The sequence below is a fragment of the Fulmarus glacialis genome, unplaced genomic scaffold (genome assembly GCF_000690835.1).
Source record: "Fulmarus glacialis isolate BGI_N327 unplaced genomic scaffold, ASM69083v1 scaffold3748, whole genome shotgun sequence".
Lineage (NCBI taxonomy): Eukaryota > Metazoa > Chordata > Aves > Procellariiformes > Procellariidae > Fulmarus > Fulmarus glacialis.
The window spans coordinates 1-22,043 of NW_009227441.1; the positions used below are offsets into that span (position 1 = coordinate 1).

Here is a 22,043-nt window from a genome sequence, read left to right on the forward strand (position 1 = left end):
CTCTGAAGGGATTGTGGCCCAAGAATAAGGCCACACTGAAGAAGGTACACCTCAAAGCATCTGTGGCTGTGGATAAGTCCATGCTGCAGCAGGTACACCTTGAAGCTGTGCATGAGGTCATACTGGAGCACCTTGAAATGTGTGGCCATGGATAAGGCCATGACAGAGCAGGTATACCCCTCGAGGGTGTTTGTCTTCCCAAGTAACCATTACATGTTATGGAGCACTCCTTTCCTGGAGATGGATGAACACCTGCCTGCCTATGGGAAGTCGTGAATGAATTCCTTGTTTTGCTTTGCTTGCGTGCACGGCTTTTGGGACTGAGCGAGTGGCTGGGGGGTGCTTTGTTGATGGCTGGGGTTAAACCACAACAACCTATTTTGCTGTCCTGCTCAAGGCCTGCTGTGAGTACAGCAACAGATCAGGGAGCTAAGATTGTAGAGTGCTTCAGAGGTAAGTGTTCATGCATGGAGAGGAGCTGTCCCTCTACATCTTCACTCCTGTGAAGGCAAGAGCCCTGTTTGGGCATCACACCTGGTTTGAATTTTACCTTGACCTATTTATTCAATCACCACTTCTTCTGGTGCTCTCTTGCGTGCTTCTTTTTTCCCACATTGCCTGCATCAGAGATCTACCACATAAATCACATGGCAACCAAATACAACTCAAGGGGAAGTGTACAGCCTTCTGGGGCTGTGTGGAGGGGATGGAGGAAAAAGAGCACCTCTCTGCCTTGCAGGTAAACAGAGCAGCACAAGTGCCTTCAAAACTGTCCTGCTAATGCCAGCTCTCCCACTGGCAGGAATATCGCTAAACTGAGAGAGGACTTCATTCCTCCTCAGTTCACTCCGTCCTTACTTACAAGGCTTCCCAAGAAAAACTGTTTAATAACTGCTAATAGCAGAAAAAAAAGGAGCAAGTCTTAGAGTACAAATCACTTAGTGGGCAGTGAGGGAAGGAAAAGGAGAAAAAGACTCTCTTCTCCCTTCCATCAACCATCCTCCAGTTGTGAAGCATTCATCCCCCCCCCACCTGCTGCAGAATTAAAACAGGAAGAATCTTTCCTTTAAAATGAAACCACTTCCTGAATCAGAAGGGTTTTCTGAATCAAGAACTTCCTTTTTTTCCCCCCTCTCTCCTCGGAGTATCTCGGACAAAAGCCTAAAGTACTATCAGCCTCTCACTGCTCATTTCAGTCCCTTCAAACAGAGATGTTTGCTCAGAGGTTCCCCAAAAAGCTGCTGGGATGGAAATGCATTTGTGGATTTGCATTTCAGAAGTTGCCAAGGAGCCCCTATGGCCACAGACACTTCGGGGTGTCCTGCTCCCACGTGGACTCATCCACAGGTCACAGTCCCTTTGACTCGAGTTCATACTGGAGTTCCAGCCTGTCCAGTAGAGCAGCACAGAAACAGCAGCGATGCCCTGGCCAGCTGCCGGCCCAGGCGCATGGCCATTGCTGTTATCAAAATGATCCCAGACACAGCAGAGTCAGATGATAAGCACTACAGCAAGTAGCAAAAGCAAAAAGCGGCCACTAACGAGCACTAGACTCTAATATACAGTAAGGCAAGCAAGCCCCATGGCAAGCACAGAAGCGTGCCGATCAATAGCTAAACAGCAGTAACAGCTATAAATTTGATCTAGCACATTCCAATCAAACCTGTCATTGTCTTAAACCTTTTGAGCCTCACGTTGGGCGCCAAAAAGGACTGTCGTGGTTTAACCCCAGCCGGCAGTTAAGCCCCGCACAGTCGCTCACTCCCCCCGAGTGGGATGAGGGGGAGAATCGGAAGGAGGATGAGTGTCTGTCGTGGTTTAACCCCAGTCAGCAACTAAGCCCCACACAGCCGCTCGCTCCCTCCCCCCTGGTGGGATGTGGGAGAGAATCAGAAGGGTCACAGTGAGAAAACTTGTGGGTTGAGAGAAAGACAGTTTAATAGGTAAAGCAAAAGCCGCGCACGCAAGCAAAGCAAAACAAGGAATTCATTCACACTTCCCATTGGCAGGCAGGTGTTCAGCCATCCCCAGGAAAGCAGGGCTCCATCACGTGTCATGCTTACTTAGGAAGACAAACGCCATCACTCCAAACATCCCCCCCTTCTTTCTTCTTCCCCCAGCTTTATATGCTGAGCATGATGTCATATGGTGTGGGATATCCCTTTGGTCAGCTGGGGTCAGCTGTCCCAGCTGTGTTCCCTCCCAGCTTCTTGTGCACCCCCAGCCCACTCGCTGGTGGGGTGGTGTGAGGAGCAGAAAAGGCCTTGACTCTGTGTAAGCACCGCTCAGCAGTAATGAAAACGTCTCTGTATTATCAACGCTGTTTTCAACACAAATCCAAAACACAGCCCTATACTATCTACTATGAAGAAAATTAACTCTATCCCAGCCAAAACCAGCGCACCCTGTTAGATCATAGCGGTATGCACATACAGTTTCCTTCACTGATGCAAGCTCATGAGATGTGGTCAGAGGGACGAGGAGAGGAAGGGCGGAGTCACGGGGCAACCCGCCCCCCTAATGCTGCTACGATCTTGGTCGCTGGCTCCAAGTTGTTTCAGTTCTGTGAAGCATCTGAACAAACAGAAGGCAAGGAGGAACATCACTTTTGTTGAAAATATATTGCACTCTTCTTCAGGATGGACTTTTGTGCTGCTGGTAAGCATTGACCGTCTTTTGCCTTGTTTTCTGTGAGGTCTGTCCGCTCAGTTTGACAGGGCAGAGCACACCCAGCAGCTAGAGTGGATGCTGTGGCTGGTGGCTGGAGGAATGAGATGGTGGAAGATCCCTGGTGGTGCAGTTAATTGCTTGTCAGCCTTCAGCATTAGTCATGGTTTTCTTTTTACTTGCTCTCCCGTAAGCAAACTCCTTTCACATCAGGAGAAGTTTTCCCACTGATTTGAATGGCCTTTGTGCTGATAGTGTCTACTGCTGTGATCCCTTGTGCTGGTGATCCTGAGATCAGCTGGGAACTGACTCAGGGGTATCAAGGGTATATGTGACACTTGGGATGAGCACCTATAAGCTTTGGCTTCTCTTCATGCAACTCTGGAATGGCTTGCAAGCTCCTCAGGGGCATTTTCCTACAACCCCCAGGAGCTGGTTTGCCTTTGCGGATCCTCTCATGCAGTTGGGTAACCGAGTGCAACATGCTTGCAAGGCTTTTGGTGCTGGGGCCTCTCTTGCTTATGTCCATGTTAAAGGTAAATGACTGTATTAGGGTTCTACCAACTCCAAGTGACCTGCAGGTGGGCCTGCCTGGTCCTGAAATAATCTCAAAAGGCAGATGTGGGTGCGGGGAGATAAGCCACATCTGAGGAACTGAGAGAGATCTCAGGTTTTATTTCCTACTTTGGCAGGTGGCAGATAAAGTGGTTGGGATTCAGCAGGGAAAGGCATACTGCCAGACTGAACATTTCTAGCCTCTGGCTGAGGAAGCTCTGAGTGTGTGTCTGTGCAAAGGCAGCAGACAGGGAGAGCTGAAGAGGAATAGGCTGAACAAGGGCCAGGAAGAAAAGGGGTTGTCTTGCAAAGGCTCTGCTGTGTCTGACTCTCTGTCCTCACAGGCTTTTGCATAAAGGCTATAGAGCACAGAGTGAAGGGAAAAAGCAGTGCCCAGTTTCAACAACAGTTCTGCAATGTTTAGCTCGCAGGTGGGTAGCCGAGGAAAGGGCACGCTCAAACCACATACTAGCCTTGCTTGTCAGGGAAATTGGTGGCACCTATGGAAGCCTGAGCTCTTGCCAGCATCTGGCTATGAATGTTGGTCAAGGTGGGTCTCTTCAGATCACCCAGCCCTCACCACCTGAAAACAACGGTGGACAAAGCTTCTGCAGGACAAGCTGGGCAGGAGGACAGGGGGTATGTCATGTTTTGCTACTTATTCTGGGGTGTGCTTTCCACAGAAACTGAGGCTCTCAGAACTGGTGTTCTGACACAGTCATTCACTCAAGTTATGTGTTACTGAGTTAATTATATCTTAAAAGTTACACGCTGCAATAGCACAATGAGATCCTGCTCAGGGACAATGCGGGTTTGCTCAGCTTTGGCTAGAGGCAGAGCCCAGAGACAGGCTATGCCTGAAGAGATGTGCTGGTTCTGACTGATGTCTTTGCTCAGTCCCAGCCTGTCACTTCACAGCTGGGTGGGAAAGTGGGTTTGTTTCATGCTGCTCTACCTTTGGAGCCAAGGCTGCAGCCAGATACAGTTTTCCAGTGAGCTTTAGAGCACTGGATGTGTTTAAAGTTGCTCGGTTGTGGCATGATTTTCCTGAAGGTCAGAGGTGCACATACACCTTTTCCTGAAGTCACTCCTACCCGGAGATGCAATGGTCCTTTTAGGTACCTGTCTGCCACAGCTGCGTGCATATGAGAACTATGTCCATGGGGAGGCTGCTCTCCCTGCAGTGGATGTCCTCTTCCAGCTTCCTTCAGGATCCTCTAGTGACTGTCTGGGTGAGGCCACAGAGCCAGTATGCCAAATCTTTGTGTGAAGCATGGGAGAGCAGACTGGTACCATGGTATCATGTGCTAGGATGTGTGCGGTGAGAGCTATAGGCAAAAGTGGCTGGAAGCTATCCTGTTGCTATAAGTTGTCATGTGGGATAAGGGGACCAGGAGACAACATAAATTCTTCTTCACACCTTTCCCCCCATAGCTGGAATGTGCAAATTAAATCTGTGCGAAGTCCATGTTGAATTTCTTCTGACACAAGCTGGAAGACAACTGTGGAGTGGCTGCAGGAGGGAGACAGATTGGGCTGGAGGGAACTGAGGAGCTGGAAGGCTTCCTGTTATCTGCCTGGTACCAACCTGGTACCTGGCTGGGGAGGTGGTGGTGTGTGCTGGAGATGACACAGCAGCCATATCAAAAAAGAAAAGGAATTTCAGGTGAAATTCTTCCACCAGACAGCCTCATCCAGGCAGAAGGTGCCCATCAGGCTGCTCTGCTTGTGTGTTGCCGTGGGTGGAGGTGCCCAAATCCTTTAGCAGCCACCCTCAGAGCCCTACATTGCCTTGCAAAAGGGCCCGCTGAACCTCTGCTGTTATACTGTGGGTGGGTAGCATGTGGATGGTCTGTAACAGTGCTATAGATGCAGTCATTCTTCATAACCTTCCCCTACTGTTTCTGCAGTCCATCCTTCCAGCTCTCCTGGATAGTCACTTCCCACTTATCTCTGCGCTCCAAAAGCTATCTTCCTATTTATATACTTTTGCTTGGGATTGAAAGCCTCACTTAGCATCTGGGCAGCTCTGCACAACCCTTTGCAATGGGGAATGAGACCAGCAAACACAGTACTCTCTGCTGGCCACATGAGTACCCAGACTTTTGGGTAACTCTGACCTGCCCTCCAGATGGGGAGGCTGAGGGTGTAAGTCACCACAACTGGAGTTGAAGTCTGTGTTCTGTTTTGAGTGACAGCACTAAAAATACAAGCCTGGGCAATTCATGAAGAACAGGCAGGTCTTTCTATCTGGGTCTGCCCTGAGAGTGGGGAAACAACCTCAAGAGCAGGTGTAAGCCCCACAAATGTGATGCTGATGCCCTTTCCTTTCAACATTTGCTCTCTGAAAATAAATTCCAAGCAGCAACTTCATGTCCTCTCTGGAGAGGATACTAGCCAGTTTTTTATGTCTTGTGTCTGAACTGGAAGACTTCAGCGTTGGTTTGGCTGACAGCATTCCCCTGAAACCTGTGGGTGTTTTTATGGGGTGTTCTTCATCAGGGTGAAATTTCCCCCTGTGCAGAGAACCCTGACCAGGGCTATGCTTCATCTGTGCCCTGACCTAGCCCTAGAGGGAAGTGGAACTTGGTGATACTGAGGATTTTGACGAGGCTGAAGCCGTTCCTCAGTCCCTGGTGCAGGGATGAATTCCCTCTGCCATTGCAAGTGTCTGGAGCAAGCCAGGTGGTGCTTCACTTGGAGTGTCCCTCTCTGGCCGGCTCAGCTCGTTCTCAACGTGGAGAGGGAAGGAAAGGCAAAGCAGCCTGCTCTCATTATCTCATCTGCTGCTTGCCCAGCTGCATCTGCTGTCTTCGCTGCCTTTTTGTGGACGGTTCCTCAAACAAGCCTTTTGTGTTCACTTCCCCTAACTGTAGACCCCAATGTGTGCAATAACATTGATGAACGGCCTCAGAACAGCCTTGAGCAGAGCATTAGGACTTCTGTTAGGGAAGCAGAGTAACATGCAGGCACTGACCTCAGAATTATTTTCCAAGGCAATCAGGGACTTAAGCTGTTTGGGAAACCTTACAAGGACCCTTTCTGCAGCTCAATCTAAATTGCACTGAAAGTTTGATCCATCCATTTTTTTCCTTACTATGTTACCCTGTCCCATTTTTTTATCCCTTGATTCCTTCCTCTACTCCATGACTCCTATGCTTTTTCTCCCCTGCCCTCCCCACACACACAATCCTTCCCACACTTTTCTCATTCTGACAAACCGGACAGGTAAATCACTTGGAAGTTGGGGTTTTCAGATGTTCAGGAGGAAGGGGGACTGATTTATTTACAGTCTCAGTGTGGGTCGTGTGAGTGAGATGGTGTCCTCTGGGAGCCTCACGTCTCTTTGCAATGCTTTAGGCTGCTTCAGTAGACACAGAACAACTGAAGCAAAGAAACCAGCCACACCACAGACTTTGCTGATGGGATGAGGGAAGGAAAGGTTCTTCGGGTATGTCCTGCTATGGTGCTTTTGTGGAAAGAAATATAGGACAAAGTGTCTTAGTGGTAATTTGTCAAGGAATCACCCCAGTGATTCCACAATTACCAGCCCCTGTAGGGCTGCTTCAGTAGACACAGAACAACTGAAGCAAAGAAACCAGCCACACCACAGACTTTGCTGATGGGATGAGGGAAGGAAAGGTTCTTCGGGTATGTCCTGCTATGGTGCTTTTGTGGAAAGAAATATAGGACAAAGTGTCTTAGTGGTAATTTGTCAAGGAATCACCCCAGTGATTCCACAATTACCAGCCCCTGTAGGGGTGAGAGAAATAAAGCTGGGAAGCCCAAGGGCTGGCCTCATCTCCTGCAGACTCCAGAACGGCGGGAGACACAAAATAAGCTGAAAGACTCAGGCACCGCTCACAGGCGCAGGGCTGACATTCAAGGGGAAGTCAGCAACCCGCCTAACAAGCAGCAAAGCCACTACATGGGTTTTTTCGTTGTTGTTTCTTTTTGTTTGGTTGGGTTTTGTTTGTTTGCTTGCTTGCTTGTTTGCTTGCTTGTTTGTTTGTTTTCCCCTCACATACAGATTTGGCTGTTGCGAGCTGCTGGGTGACACAGGTTTTCCTCCCCTCTTGACTGGCTTCAGCAATCAGTCAGCTTCTTTCAGCTCTTTAGGAGGGCTACTTGCAGAGCTGGGAGGGGACATGGGTCCTTCCCAGCCCTGGCTTCATGCTGGCTCCTTGCCCAATGCTTTCCTCCCAGAGGCTCAGCAGCCTCTCCACAGGGAATGCAATGCTTGAAAAGAGCGGGAGGAGTGACGGGAGAGAGGCTGCAGCCTGAGAAAAGTAATAGGACAGACTTAGCACATGGAAACCCAACCACCCGGGAGGATGGGGGAAAGATTAGGATCGGTGAAGGCAGGTCTCTCTGAGCTGTTGTGGCCATGACAGGAAAGAAGCATATGGGCTCTGAGATGACTGCCCTTGTCCCCTTTTCCTTCTGTCTGTCTTGGCTGGTTCCTTCCCCTTTTTTCCCCACTCATATTTATAGCAGTTGTTTTGCATGTGAGATCCACCCTAAGAGAATTTCCAAGGCAACTGGCACCACTTCCCCTTTTTCCAGGAAGACAGGAGGCCCAGGGGATTTTGGCTTATGAAACAGTGGAGCGGGGCATCCAGTGACCTGACCTGGCTTCCTGGGGAAGCTTTGTCTCACAGTGTTTAGGTGTAGCAAGGACCCTGTCTGCAACTTCTGCAGTGACCTCCCAGGAGCTACAGTGCTCTCAGCCTTGTGTGAGCCCCCTGTTTTTTTCCTGGGGCTCACCATCTGCTTTGCCTCTCTAGGGCTGCAGCCTCCTCTTCCTCCTTGCTGAAGAGGCTGTGCTTCACCTGGATTATATTTAGCAGCAATGCTGTCACCCCAATTCTTCTAGGTCTTTTATGAATTGTTTCGTGGTCACCTTGGCTCTGCTGGTATCTGTTTAACTTCCTGTACATTACAAGGAAGCCTACTCGTATTTCTGCATTGTCTGTAGGCCACAGAACAACAGCCTCCCATATATGCTCCTTTTTCAGCAAGGCTTTCATCCCCCCAGACCCTGCCCTTAGACTTGAAAAACCTTGATTCTCTCTCTTAAGCCATTTCTGACTCTAGCTGTGATGGACCAATCCATGAAGCCAGTGACTCTTCATAGGAAGTTTGGATGTAGATGAAGTATTTAGGTCACAGCTTTTCACTATATAAAGATGACTGACATAAAAACCACCAAAGAGCATTTGGTAAGACCTCTTCATCATGCTCGCGGTAAGCAAAATCGGTTGAGTAGGCGGAGTGGGTTGCTGCAGGGTTAGATCAGAGGGCTACCGGCACAGTGGCTGGCTGCTAGGAGGGTTATATGGGTCTGTGCTGCTGCTCGCTCTGGACTGAGAACCATTTGCAGGGCAAAGCTGAGGTGCAGTGGCTGCAACAGCAGGGAACATAAATGCTGAAACACAGAAATCAGAGTTGCTGTGGCATGACCCTAGGAGAGGATAGGTGTTGAGAGGTTGAAGCAGCTTTTCCTGTGATATGTTGGCCCCAGTACTATTCTCACAGGCATCTTTGTTCTTCCAGGGTCAACTGACTTGAGTGAGGCTGAAGAGGCTGAAATAGAGAAAATCAGGCAGCACAGACAGGAGCTTTTGGAGGACATTAAGGTAAGGACCATCCTGTTCCTCCTGTCTGCCTAGCCTTCTCAAAACTGTCTTCACCAAGAAGTGTCTTCACATAACTTCCACGCAGAAGTGCTCCTGCACAGGAGACATTTGCTCTGGCATGATCCAACTTGAATGCTGAACTTCAGGCTGTCCTGGCATATTTGCCACCAGTGTACATCCAACCTGTGGTACTCTCTGCTGCAGGAGTCATCAACTACCCTCATGGGATATTTGAGAAAGGCTGGTCAGCTCATTAGCAGGGATGAGCTGGAATTGCATATTTAGGATTAAGGAAATGAGTATGACTTTACTAAGTTGTACTGGCAGGGATCTGGCTCAGCTTTTATGATTATTTTTAATTACTGATTACCTGCTAATGACACATCAGTCCTAATTACCTGCTGCATCCCCCTGTGTTTATCAAACTTTTGTTTAGTTTATGGACCTCTAACAAGTCCTCCATGAAGGATCCTGTCTCTTTAGAGAGGTGTGATGGCAGGACCTTTCACACAAGTTTCCGTGGTTGAACTTGCTTTTCTTCTTTTCTTTTAGCAGACCCAAACATTTTTCCACTAATTCCTAAAATGTCTGAAAGCGACAGATTCGAAATCAGTCAGTAATATCACATCACAGTCATGCATGGTGCTGTGCACTTTCTATTCTGTTCTGCCTCCACCACCATGGAATGTGGTCTCCCATTTGAGAGAGCTTCTTGCACTGAATCATTGGCCTTGCACTGATTGTCCCACAACATGAAGATGTCCAGATGCCTAGGGAATAGGTGCAGTATTTCCTTGCGTAGAGTAAAGGATCAAGCCAAACTACCTATTACTTCTCAGGCTTCCAGATTTACCATCTCTGCTGCAAATCAGAATGGTGTCTTATCCCTTCTTGCAAAACAGGCTCTGAATATATGTGCATGTGGTTTGCTTATGTGTGGTTCTTATCTCTTCAATTTTCAGAATAGGCAATGGGCACTGTAGGAGGCAGGATACTTGAATAGGAATGCTACATTTTTTACCCACTATGGACAGAGAAAAACTGCTAGACTACACAGACCCATGCTCTAAATCCCAAAGCCATTAACCAGTGGGGTATGCATTGTCCAATGGAGTAGAATGAATTTAGGTGCAAGAGTACCTAGACCCAGAGGCATTTTCCCTGGTGGATTTCTTCAGAAAGTGTCTAGCAATACCCTTTAACACAAAGACTTGGGGGGATGTCTGGTGGGGGGAGAGGGAGGAGCGGAGAGGGTGGGTCTAGACTTGCCGGTTACACTGCCGAAAGGCAGCAGTGAATAAAATAACAAAACTGATAATCATTTGAAATTCAGGAGCTAAGATCACGGCTTTGTTACATTTGTGCAATACCTAAAGCTCAGTAAGGAACGCTCCCAGCTCTGGAGACTGATGAAGTACAACAGAATGAAGGGCAGAGCAAAACTGAGATACAGAAGCTCTTTTAAATTATGGGATATTGGAGAACTTCAGTTTCTCTATCTGGGTGTATACATCCGGCCACATCGTCACTCCTTGTTGAGGCAAGATCTGTCATAAAACAAACCTTCTTCCCCTACCTATTCTGGTTTGCATGGGGAAGAATTTGGATGATTCCTGGAAGAGAGCTATGATGCACTCTGGCTCTGAGGAGGACCATAACTGCAGGATGGAAGCAAGGTGATAAGACATCTGCATTTCCTTGGTAACGCAGAATATCCAGCCAAGAAAGCCATGGTCTATCATGGGCCTAAAGGAAACTGAATTCTATAATTGATTTTTTAAAATTTGGTGGTGATTACTCTTCTTTTACTCCTACTCTCTTCTTTCTCCACCTAGAGACAGGTATCTGCTCCATGGTATTTGAATGATAGGTACGTTAAAATTTCTGTGTTTCACAAGGTGGCCACTTCAGGTTCATATTGACTTCACAGTTACTGGTTCCACTTCCTCTTTCCTGGATGTGTAGCAGGGCTATGCAAAGTAAAAGCTAGAAGGAAACGGGCACGATGGAAGGACTCTCAAATCTGACATTGTTTGAGGAACTGAAATCAACACGGGGGTGAGTTCTCTGACACTCTCCACACTGGCTAATCTTGATTTTCCAGCCGTGGTTGACAATAGACGTGAGAACATCCTTCTGCCCCTCTCTCCCATTGTTTTCATCTGGAATCCAGCAGGGTCATCCCAGAGCAGTGTCCATTTCATAGACATCCTTGGTTGGTTGTGACCATCTGACCTGTCCTTTTCCTATGATTGAGGGAAGAAGAAAGACATGCTCTACATGTGCCTGCTATTTTTCCTTCCATCACCTTCATTCTCCTGATATTTCTTTTGCAGAAGCTGAAGGAAGAGATTGCTGAAGTGTTTGCAGAGATTGAGTGCTTCCAAAATGCAGAGGAGAGGCAAGAAGCAGACAATAATCCTGGGGAGCAGACCAGGCAAGTGGGACAAGATGGGTATTCCTTTGTTTACAAAGTCTCTCTCTTGGTGTTGAGAAAACAAAAACACCAATGCGATTTGGATCACAACAAGGACAGGAAAATGAGGACAGGAATACTGTTCTCTCCTCTGAGATTTCTCTTTATTCCTGGATAGTCAGACATCTGCCCTTGAGGTATCTGAGTTACCTTGTGAGTGAATTGAAACGTGGCCCTTTATTCTAAGTTTGACTTTTCTTTTTCTTCGTGTTTGCAGCAAACTATCACAGAGGGACAAAATTCTGTCCCTGGGCCGGAAAAAATTCAACATGGACCCTGCAAAGGTAGGATTTGCTCATTCCACCTATGAGGAGAAAGCTGGGAGGAAGAGCTTCTCTTGGCTACTGATCCACTTGCAGCCACCCATGTCAAAGGAACCACAGCATGGGACTGTGGGGCTGGTTTCCTACCTCACTAAGGCTCCAGTTAGTAGCACCCTCCTTCCTGTCCCTGAATAAGGTCTTCTGATATGATGAAGCTGTGTTGTCTCCCCCCATCATGTGCCTATATGCAGTCCCATCAGATGCAACCCAAAACTAAGAGAAATAAAGGAAAGACGGTTTAACACTGCCAACATGTTAAGAGCCAAATCTCCTTCAGCCCAGCTCTTCTTGCCTGTAAGAGGCTAAGAATTGGCCATAGTGTGATGGAGGAGGATGAAGTAAGAAGAAGGTGAGATGTTTGAGAGTGTGTCAGGTTCCTTGGCTTATTTAGAACAGAAGAGCACAAGCTGCCTCTCTCATTTTGGAAGTAGTTTTGGTTTTGGTAGTACTGGTTGGATTGTGGAGTGAATCCAGGTTTTCCACTTTCTGGGACTCTGACCAGTGGGGTCCAGACTCCATAGCCTTCAGCCCTCTGCAGAAAGCTCTAAAATCATCATGATTAAGTAGAGAAGATGTGAGAAAGATGGTTTCCTCTTCCTTCCTTCTCACTGGTGGACCATTTCTTTTGAGCTCTGTAAGGAAAACTACAAGCTGCGACTGAACGATTGCTCGTTGTCAGCTAACCACAGCTAGCACCTTGGATGGCTGCTGGTTTGAGCGACAGCTTTTCATTCCTCCTCCTCTGCCCTGCTGAGACCCTCAGGATGCCTTTTCCCAGTGTCCGCACCACACCTAGAGTGCTTGCCAGTTCCCTGGACATCCCTCTGCCAGTGGGAGCTGTCTCAGAGCAGTGATATCAGTACTTACAGTCTGTGTGAGAGCAGGTTTCATTTTGTCTTTCCATCTGACCTTGGTTTGAGGCCCCAGAGGCATCTCTCTCTGTGGCACTGTGCCATGCTGTGCAGAAATACCTGAACTAGTTCTGACCCCAAACCAGTTTAGCTTTGTTAGTTCAATGCTGATCAGCCTGGTCGAAATGTTATGTGCCTATATTGTTTTTACTTTAGAATAAGCATATGCAGATCTCTGTTTATTGCTTCCCTTTTGCCACATGCCATAGGCTGACAGGTGCTGCAATGCAAGGAACTTTCTTTGCCCCTCCTTGTTAAGGTTACACTTCATCCATGCAATGCTGATACTTTCAATGAGTTCCTATTTCCAAGACCTCAGGGCAAGTTCCTGAGGCTAGAGGAGGTAAGCATTAGGAATCCAGCTGAACAAAACCTTTTGGGAGAAACATTTTCTTCTGGAGAATGGAGCCACATCACCACTGCAGTGCTTTGCAAAATTAAATTGATCTTACTGAAATTCCGTCTGGGGAAAAAGAAAGGAAAACAGTGTGGAAAAATCTCACAAACATTTCAATTTCTTCTTTTGAAACTGCTTTTTCTTTGGGGCATTTTAGAAATAGTTTCTTATATGTTACAAGGCAAAGTGAATTGATTCTGTTGAAGTAGAACATTTTGATGGATCTAAAACAATTTTCATTCCTTTATTGTATTTTGTGAGGAGAATTGCAATGTGGTCTGGAGAGTTGCAGTGTTTTTCGATATTGCCAAGAATTGAACAAAACCTCAACTTTCTGTCACTTTGAAAATCACGAAATTCCCTCTAAAATAGAGTGTTGACTTTGTACAGCCCAACTCAGACCCTCTATATTCCATAAAAATCATACTCCATCTTTACTGGCTGGGGAGCATGGAGCTGAGAAGATTGCAGTCTTCTCTGTTCTGTGACATAGAAGAAAATTTAGAAAAAAATAATTTTGAGTTGTCTCAAGCCCATATTTTTGCTGAGTACTTTTTTTGATTATGTCTTTTTTTAAACAAACAGTTTTTTCTTTAAGGTAATTCAGAAAAAAAAAGACATTTAGGAAGAGAACACTGAGATATTTTGATTGAAAATGTTAAAATGAACTATTTTGACTTTGCCTTAAATCTACCTGCCTTTTGGACTTTTAACCTACATTGCCCTTTTTTGTTTGCTTGAGTTTCCATCCCAGTGAAACATTAATCCACATCTAGGGATGAAATAGAAGTGGGACTGATCCACCAGAGTAGATGAAGAGGGGTGGAATAAGGGTGGGAACATGGCTGTGGTCTCCCATGAAGGAGCTGGGGAGTAACAGAGGAGGCAACATCACCAAAGCCAAGGAAGACTGATACCAGGGTGTTGGGGTCCTACTTTCTTACCAGCCCACAGAGCAGTCTAACTTCACTGTCTTGCTTCTCCTTCCCCAGGGGATCCAGTACCTGATTGAGCACCAGGTATTGTCCTCAGACCTGCAGGAGATCGCCAAATTCCTCCACAAGGGTGAAGGCCTGAACAAGACAGCCATTGGGGATTACTTGGGTGGGAGGTGAGCAACCCAGCCAGGATGAGGAGGCCCTTTGGAGGCCCTGTCCTGCCTGGCCCCTCTCAACTACCATTTTAGATGACCCCGGCAGACCTCAGTCAGGTGCCGAGACTGAACATACCTCAAACTGCAGTGGGCTGGGTGGGCAGTTCACCCCGAGGGGGGCCTTTGGAGTGTGACTAAGGCTGGCTGTATGGGCTACCTTTCCTCCTGCCTGTAATGGGGTCAGTCTTCCCAGACAAGAGTGTGCATCTTGGCTTCTTGTTGGTTAGAGGGGAAGTGAAGGCTGGGATGGAGCCAGGTGCATGTCATCACACCAAGGGGCATCCAAACTGTGCAGGGTCAAAGCTCTCTTCTGACCTTTTCCTTCTATCTTCTCCCAGGGACCCCATAAACATTCAGATCCTCCAAGCCTTTGTGGCATGTCACCAGTTTGCCAACCTCAACCTGGTGCAGGCACTGAGGTGAGTGAGCATGCAGGAGGCAGGGGATGGAGCAGGAGCCTGCTCAGCCACTTGGTCTTACCACCCAGGAAGGTCGTGAAGCCCTGCTGGGCTGAAATGGGGCTTCGCAAGGCCTTGCTGCTTGTGTTGGCTCCAAGACTGTTGCTCTGTGAGATGTTAACAATTTTTCCTGGGGGAACTCTTTCATGGCCCCTTGACTGGACTGGCCATGTGCAGAGAAGATGGGAAAAGCAAAGTGGGTCACTGTGGCTTCAGTGGCTGGGGAGATGGGGCAAGTTATTTTTTGCACCAGGAAACATTCTGTCCACAGTGCCCGTTATGTCAGTGACAAAGTGAATCTGTCTTAGGGCATCTTGTTTTCTTATAGGCCAGCCTCCTGGTAAGACTCTTTCTCTTGAGGTCTCTGCTGCCTTGCAGGGCACTCATTAGGGAAGAGGAGCCATGATTTCCAGGATGTTTAGTTCTGCTTCCTCCTTTTAGTGTGTTTGAGGCTGATGAGCCCAGGCAATTTCTAGAGAGGAGACCTCCTGCTTCATGCACTTGTGTTGTCTCCCCAGTCTGATGGGATGACTTCTTTTATTTTCATGGTGTCCCATGGGTTGAGGGAAGGGATAAATGTCCCCTGCACCCAATCTGACAAACTCTCTGGCATGCTGCTCCTGATAGACAGTTCCTATGGAGCTTCCGGCTGCCTGGGGAAGCGCAGAAGATTGACCGGATGATGGAGGCCTTTGCCAACTGGTACTGCAGGTGTAACCCGGGAGTATTCCAGTCCACAGGTAGTTATGGGGAGAAGAAGGCCTGTAAAGCTGAGCTCCACTGTTCGCTAGAGAGGAGCTTCCTTTTCCATTCACAAAGCACAGAGGGCATCACTTGGAAGTGTGGATGTTTCCCCTTAAGCTGAAGGAGGCAGCCCAGTTCCTGTGAAGTTTTTCAATAGGCTGAGGGTCTTCAGTCCTCCTTTTGCTACTGTGCTCTAGTCCATCCCCACGGGCAATAGACTTAAGAAGTGCTCCCAGCCCCATATGAGGTATACCTCATCGCAGCAAAGATAGCACTGACAGACATGGGTCTGTAGAAGCTTTTCTGCTGGCAGAGTCATTATCAGACCAGATCTACCCAACTTGCCCCATTACCCTGAGGGGACAGAATCACCTCCATCATAGGAGATCAACTCTCCTCTAGCCCTGTCTGTCCCTCTTACTCCTAGCAGAGGAGACATCTCCCTTTTCCTCCTACAGTGGAGGAGATGAGGCTGTTCTCCGGTGACTGGAAACCAAGCCACCTGTTAGTGTGTGGATTGATCTGCCCTCTAAGACAAGTGCCACCCATCCTGGTTTTCTCTCTCATTGCCAGATACCTGTTATATACTCTCCTTCTCTATCATCATGCTTAACACCAGCCTGCACAACCCCAATGTGAAAGACAAGCCCCCGTTTGAAAGGTTTGTATCCATCAACAGAGGCATTGACAGTGGAGGGGACCTGCCAGAAGAGCTCTTAAAGGTAAGAAGACCTCTCATTTTCTCATCAGTCCCTCTTTTCCCTCTGGCTTGGGATCCACTGAGAAGCAAAGGTCCACAGGTCTCAGTGTAATACAGGCCTACTGACCTTCTGCCATACAAGGGGAAGAGCTGCATGAGGAAAGAGGGCAGTATGTACAAAAGCAAAGCTGGAAAACATGGAAACTGCTTTGGAGAGGGCCTGCACACATGCTTGTTGGTGAGGACATGGAGCAAGAGAGACAGGGCTGGAGACGTTCAGGGAGTAGCAGTATTGGTTTAAGAAAGTTTGTGCTTTTAAGTGTGTCCGTGTGAGAGAGGAACAGATACTCTAACTGTGTGAGAGAGGAAAACATGAGCTGCGGGTGTCTGTGTGTTGTGTAGGTATGAGGCTGTGTGAACGGGGCACCCACCTCTGTGGGAGGTAGCTGGGCACCTGACTCTTTTGGCCAGCTTTGAAAGTCCTAGCCCCCAAAAGGACTGTCTGTTTCTTGTGTGTCTCTGTGTGTGTGAGACAATGTCACCGTGGCCCAGATTATGAATCCCTTTCCCTTGTTTGTACCTAAATGTCTCAGCTGACTCCACTGTTCACATCAGTCAGGACACCAGTGCCTGACCTCTCTTACACCAGGTTATATCTTTGAGTGAGTAGAGCCAACAAGCCCCAAACGAGTGTCAGGGTCTCTTCCAGCATCTCTTCCAGCATCTGTAAAGCTCTCAGCAGGTCTATGGTGTCTCTCATCCCAGAGGATGAAGATGCAGAGAGGGGGAGACAGAGACAGGGAACGCATCCATTAGCAAAGCTGGAGCTACCACTTTCCCAAAGCCTCGGCAGGCATGAGACCTGCCCTATGAGGCAAGGTAGAGGTGGGCAGCCTGCCTACATGTGTCTAGCTTCACCCAACCAACCTGGGGAGAATAACTTGTGTCTTATGTCAAAGAGGCTGCCTACATCCCACACTTGGGTTTGCTGAGCAGCATCCCCTCAGGGTAAAGGCTTTAGATTTTTCTCCAGAGTGTCATTTCTTTCAGGCAATTTGAGGGAGCCTGTAGTTTAATTTTTTTTCTTGGCTTGGAATTTGTGTAATAAATCCAATGATGTGAGCAGCATTTTTGTATCCCTTGAAAGCTAGTAACTGTCTCCCTATCACTCTGCTGTTATGAATGTCACACTGTGTGTCCCTCAGTGCAAAAGCCTTGGTTCTATGAAATGTGCCTCCTTGTGGTCATGTAGACGTGTGAATTGGTGTCTACATACAAGTCCTCAGCAGAGTGTTTGGCACCACCAACCCAGGGCCTAAATGGGGCTGCAGTTTCTGCCATGTCGTGTGTCCCCCCTGCAGTGCCTTAGTACTACCCACAGCGGCACTCGTGTGGCGTGCTGGGTTTGGTCACTGCAGCCTCTCTTGATATGGGTGCACACTTTTGAGTCTGTGACTTTCCAAATTGTGTCTCTTTTTTGACACAGGATGCAGAAAAGAGCTGGTGATCCCCCTTGAGACCCTGTGAGGTGTAGACTGAGGGCTGTTGTACCCCCAGCGCTCACTGCCCGCTCCCCTCCCATTCACCCGCCTGCCCCTGTGGAAACAGAGTGATGAACCGAATGGACTAGGAGAGTTGTGTACAAGCTTTGTAGGAAACCTGTCTTTCTTTCTTTCTCTTTCCACCTCTCTTTCTTCCACCAACGCTCTGGGGCAGAATCTGTTTGAAAGCATAAAGAACGAGCCATTCTCCATACCAGAGGATGATGGGAACGACCTCACGCATACTTTCTTCAACCCTAACCGTGAGGGCTGGCTCCTGAAACTAGGTAATGGGGAGGATTCCCCTAGCTCCTCTGAATTCCCCGCCTGCCTGCCTCCCACCACAAATCTCCCCCAGGAACCCACCAGCATCTCTGCTGTCCTTCCCTCCCGTCTGCTGCGGTGGGGTGAGGCTGACACCTGCTGTTGAAACCAGCCGCCTGCTCTCTCCTCCCAGCTCCTGCAGGCTCTGTCTGCTCAAAAAGGGACTCAAAAAGATAATCCCTCACCCCTCCCCATTCCCAGCCCCATCAGGGGAAATTTGGCTCCCTGTGTGTGCGTGTCCTCCATACGGCATCACGTCAGCAGTGAGCACCACGGCTGCCTCCTTGGGGCTGATCTATAGGGAGAGCTGTGTGTGCATGTCTGGAGCTTGATGGGGGGCGGGAAGGACAGCAAAATGTGTGACTAATGGCTTTTGAACCTCATTGCCTTTAGGAGGACGTGTGAAAACCTGGAAACGCCGTTGGTTCATTCTGACCGATAGCTGCCTGTACTACTTTGAATATACCACGGTAAAGGCTTAACTCCTGGTTGGGAAACTGTGTCCTGGGTGATGGGAGCAGAGGGTAGGGGGCAACTCTTCTCTTCTATGGTATCCTCCCATACTGAACTCAGACCTCCCTTCTCTCCTATGCTGTTTCCTCGCCTCTGGTCTTGAGGAGGAGAGAGGCTGGACACTGCAGCTATTGCTGTAATCTCCTGTTAACTAAGCTCCCCATTGTGTAAATGGAGGGGGTCTCCCCAGGCCTACACTGCCCTTGTCACCCCCACAAAGGCACACGTCTGGGAAATCAGAGAGGCTCTAATTAGTGGCATAGCTGTGGGGAGCACGTTGGGTGTTAATTCATGTTTCCTTGCCTTCAGGACAAAGAGCCTCTGGGCATTATCCCCCTGGAGAACCTATCAGTCCGGAAGGTGGATGATCCCAAAAAGCCAGTAAGTCTCCATTGCTTGGTACTCTGCCAACGCAGGCTCTCAGGCAGTCAGAGGGAAGAGAGGGTGCACACACCCTACTCTTACCACGCTTCTCAGAGTGAAGGTGCCATTCCAAACTGCCTTGTCTCCCCATCTAAACATGATGGTATCCAAACGTGATTGTATTTTACCAGGGAAGATCTGGTGTGAACTAGAGAGCTGTCCTTTGGCTGGCTGTATTGTATGTTTTTGTGTGTGTATGTGTGTAGGGGGGCAGAGATGAGTGCACACAGCTGACTCCCTACTTGTTTTGCACCAGGAGATGTGTGTTCAATTTCTCTCCCCAGGACCCTCCATAATGAGTTACAGCACATGTAGACCAGACAGTGCTGTGGTGTTAGGAAACTTGCCCAGGAAATGACAGTCTTTGTCTGTGCATCTTTTGTGGATACCCACTCTTCGATGTGTCATGACTCTGGGAAAAGTGCCTTCTATCTGTGTGGTGGCAGGCAGAAGAGAGTGTGTTGCATTTGCTTAAAAAGGGGAGAGATCTTCATGAGTAGAGCAGAGCGACAGATCCCAGAAGGTGTTTTCTGATAACTGTTGATGCTCCATCTCTCCATAAACCCTGTTTTAGTGTGCAGTCCTTCACAGGTGGGGTGTATTTATCTAAGAGGGGTGGCCTGGAGATCTAATCATTGGGGGATTCTTGGGGTGAGGAAAGAAAAGCTCTGTTGCATTTCAGAGACAGAATGCTCTCCTCCCCTTTGGAAGCTCTCTGAGCCTGTCACCCACAGTTGGGTAGTCTCCTTGGTCCACCCTGTCCTCCTCTACTGCTCCATTTTATTCTCTTTCTGACAGAACTGCTTTGAGCTCTTCAATCCCAACTGCAAAGGGCAGAAGATCAAAGCCTGCAAAACAGACGGGGATGGGAAGGTGGTTGAAGGCAAGCATCAGTCCTACAAGATCTCAGCAGCCACACCAGCAGAACGTGATGAGTGGATTGAGGCAATACGGTGAGGAGACCAGAACTGGAGGCCTGATCTTGCCTTTGTTCAGCCCCAGGGACAAATGGTCACACAGTTTATTTGGCTACTAGAGCTTGAAAAAGGGGGTGGAAAGGAATGTTTGCAGTCTAGCAACTGTGGCACCTTTTGACTTCAAAGATTTTCAAAGTCCCTTCTGGAGAATCTCTAGCCACAGCTAAATTCTCTGCTGTGGGTCTGCAGATCTCCAGACCTACAATTTGGTGAATGGTGTCTCTGTGCAAGTTCAGTTAGGTTGCCTGTGCTGCTCTCCAGCATTAAATCTCTTACTTTTGCTCCCATTTCCTCTTATTTCCAGGACCAGCATCACACAGGATCCTTTCTATGATCTGGTCTCTGCCCGTAAGAAAAAGATTGCCAGCAAAAACTGAGCCCTGATCTGGTCACTGGCAGCAGGAAGATGTAGCTGTTGGACAGCTTCCCTCCCATGCCGGGCTCTTCCAATGAAGAAATTTGGGAGCATTGGTTCCCTCTGCCTCCCACTTGGCAGGAAGATGACTGACAGGACAACTTGCCAGATTTGCTTCTTCCCTTTCCAAACTGAAGGCAGAGGTGCAGGGTGCAATCCAGTGAGGACTGTCAGAATCATGGGCATGACGTTTCCCATGTCCGAACGTAAAGGCTCAACAGCAACTGGCCTTTGGGTTCTCCCATATAGCCCCAGGCATGTAGGACAGGATCTTAGAGGAGACAAGAATGTCTTCAGAATGTCTCCAGCCCCTCCCACCATCAAACCAGGCCTGGGTATTTTTCTGTGAGGAACCATGTAGATGCTCTCGGAGCAGCCAAGCACGGTCCAGTCAGTTGCAGAGCAGAAAACCCCCAGAGATTTCTTTTTCACGAACAGATGTAGAGTGGTTGTGGAGAAGGGGCAACTTTGAGACCTCACTGTGAAACCAGAGGCCAAGAGAAGATAAGCAGCCCTCTTTTAGACGAGACCCCTCTACCTCTTCCTATAGCCATGAGGGCTGAAATCCTGGGAAGTCCCTGCTCTGTAACTGAGTCACAGGTTTTAGAAAGTTAAAGATGTTGGATGGGGAGATAAGGGGTAACTGAGTGTAGAGAGGCTGTGGGACCAAGGAAGCGGCTCTGGGTCTTTTGCCTCTCTGTTTTGAGACTCAGGAAGCACCACAGTTTTCCCTAGGGAAGAAACCCAAACACTAGCTCTCCTCCTGGCTGATGGCTCCCCAGCAAAGGTTGCTTCCTTGTACCATCCCTTTGTATGTAAAGGCCTGCAGCCAGAAGGCATGAAAAATTGAAGGTGCAGACACACACAAGCACACACACACACAGAGGCCATCTTCACAAATTGGTTTCATCTGCTGTCTGCGTTTTTTTGTCTCTTGTGTAAAGAAAGAAATAAAAGTGCTTGAAACAAGCCCAAAATTCAGGGTAACATGATTGTTTTAGTGATAAAGGCAGAGGATGTGAGGTAAGAGTGTCATGTTCCTGCACCTAGCAAAGCAGCCTGAGCACCACCGCAGCTCTGCACTGCACCCAAAATGCAGGCAGGCTGAGCGCGTGGCACAAGCAGGCAGCTGTTGGGCAGCGTGGGAGGGAGGAGTAGTTGATGGGACCAGAGGAAAGGTGCAGGCAGCTGTAACACTGTGAGCTGGGAACGGCACGGAGGCAAATGCCAGAGGCTCACCAGGGACAATTACACCTGCAGGGTTAAAGGACGTGATAAGCTATTGCTATTTCATCTGTTACCTTTTGGGTCTCTTCTAGTAAACACCGGTGCTGTCTCAGTCTCTTGCTTTTTTTCTTCCTGCAGAGGGCTCTACCTACCAGGCAATCTGCAGCAGGGCCAGCACAGCCCGATTATTCATTCTAGTTATTTTTGCCCAAGCCACAGGAATGTTGAATTAATTTCAAGAGGCAGGGAGTGTATCTTGGAGTTGAAGCACGCGCTCACCCCGGAGAAGGAACGTGAAGGTTTTCTTCTGCTCGCGCCTGCAAATGTCTCCTGCATTGAATCTCTTTGTCACTGATGTGATACGGACTGAGTTTGCTGCCCACTGCTCTAGAGCACATGTGCTCATGCACACATTCACTCTTGCTTTGGGTTCAATGCAGGGAGGCAGGGTCTTGTCCAGCAGTGGGAGGAAAAGTCAGAGTATTGCCCCTTATCTTGGCAACATCTCCAATATATGTAAGAGAAATATAAATACCCACTTGGTTGGTGAAAGATGCCCCAGAGCCTAGGATTTGGGTGAGAAATGTCTGTTCTAGTGCC

The 22,043-nt window shown here is 48.4% G+C and overlaps 1 protein-coding gene across 1 annotated transcript; it reads left to right on the forward strand.

Annotated features, from left to right (window-relative positions):
- The first annotated feature begins 2,428 nt into the window (after nt 1-2,428).
- On the forward strand, nt 2,429-20,475 carry CYTH4 (cytohesin 4). Its single transcript, XM_009583137.1, has 13 exons — nt 2,429-2,658; nt 8,779-8,861; nt 11,198-11,298; nt 11,555-11,621; nt 13,961-14,079; nt 14,460-14,540; nt 15,207-15,319; nt 15,897-16,045; nt 17,740-17,851; nt 18,282-18,358; nt 18,711-18,782; nt 19,623-19,777; nt 20,106-20,475. The coding sequence occupies exons 1-13, from the start codon at nt 2,640-2,642 to the stop codon at nt 20,176-20,178; spliced, it is 1,221 nt and encodes a 406-aa protein (XP_009581432.1). The 5' UTR covers nt 2,429-2,639; the 3' UTR covers nt 20,179-20,475.
- Nucleotides 20,476-22,043: the final 1,568 nt, after the last annotated feature.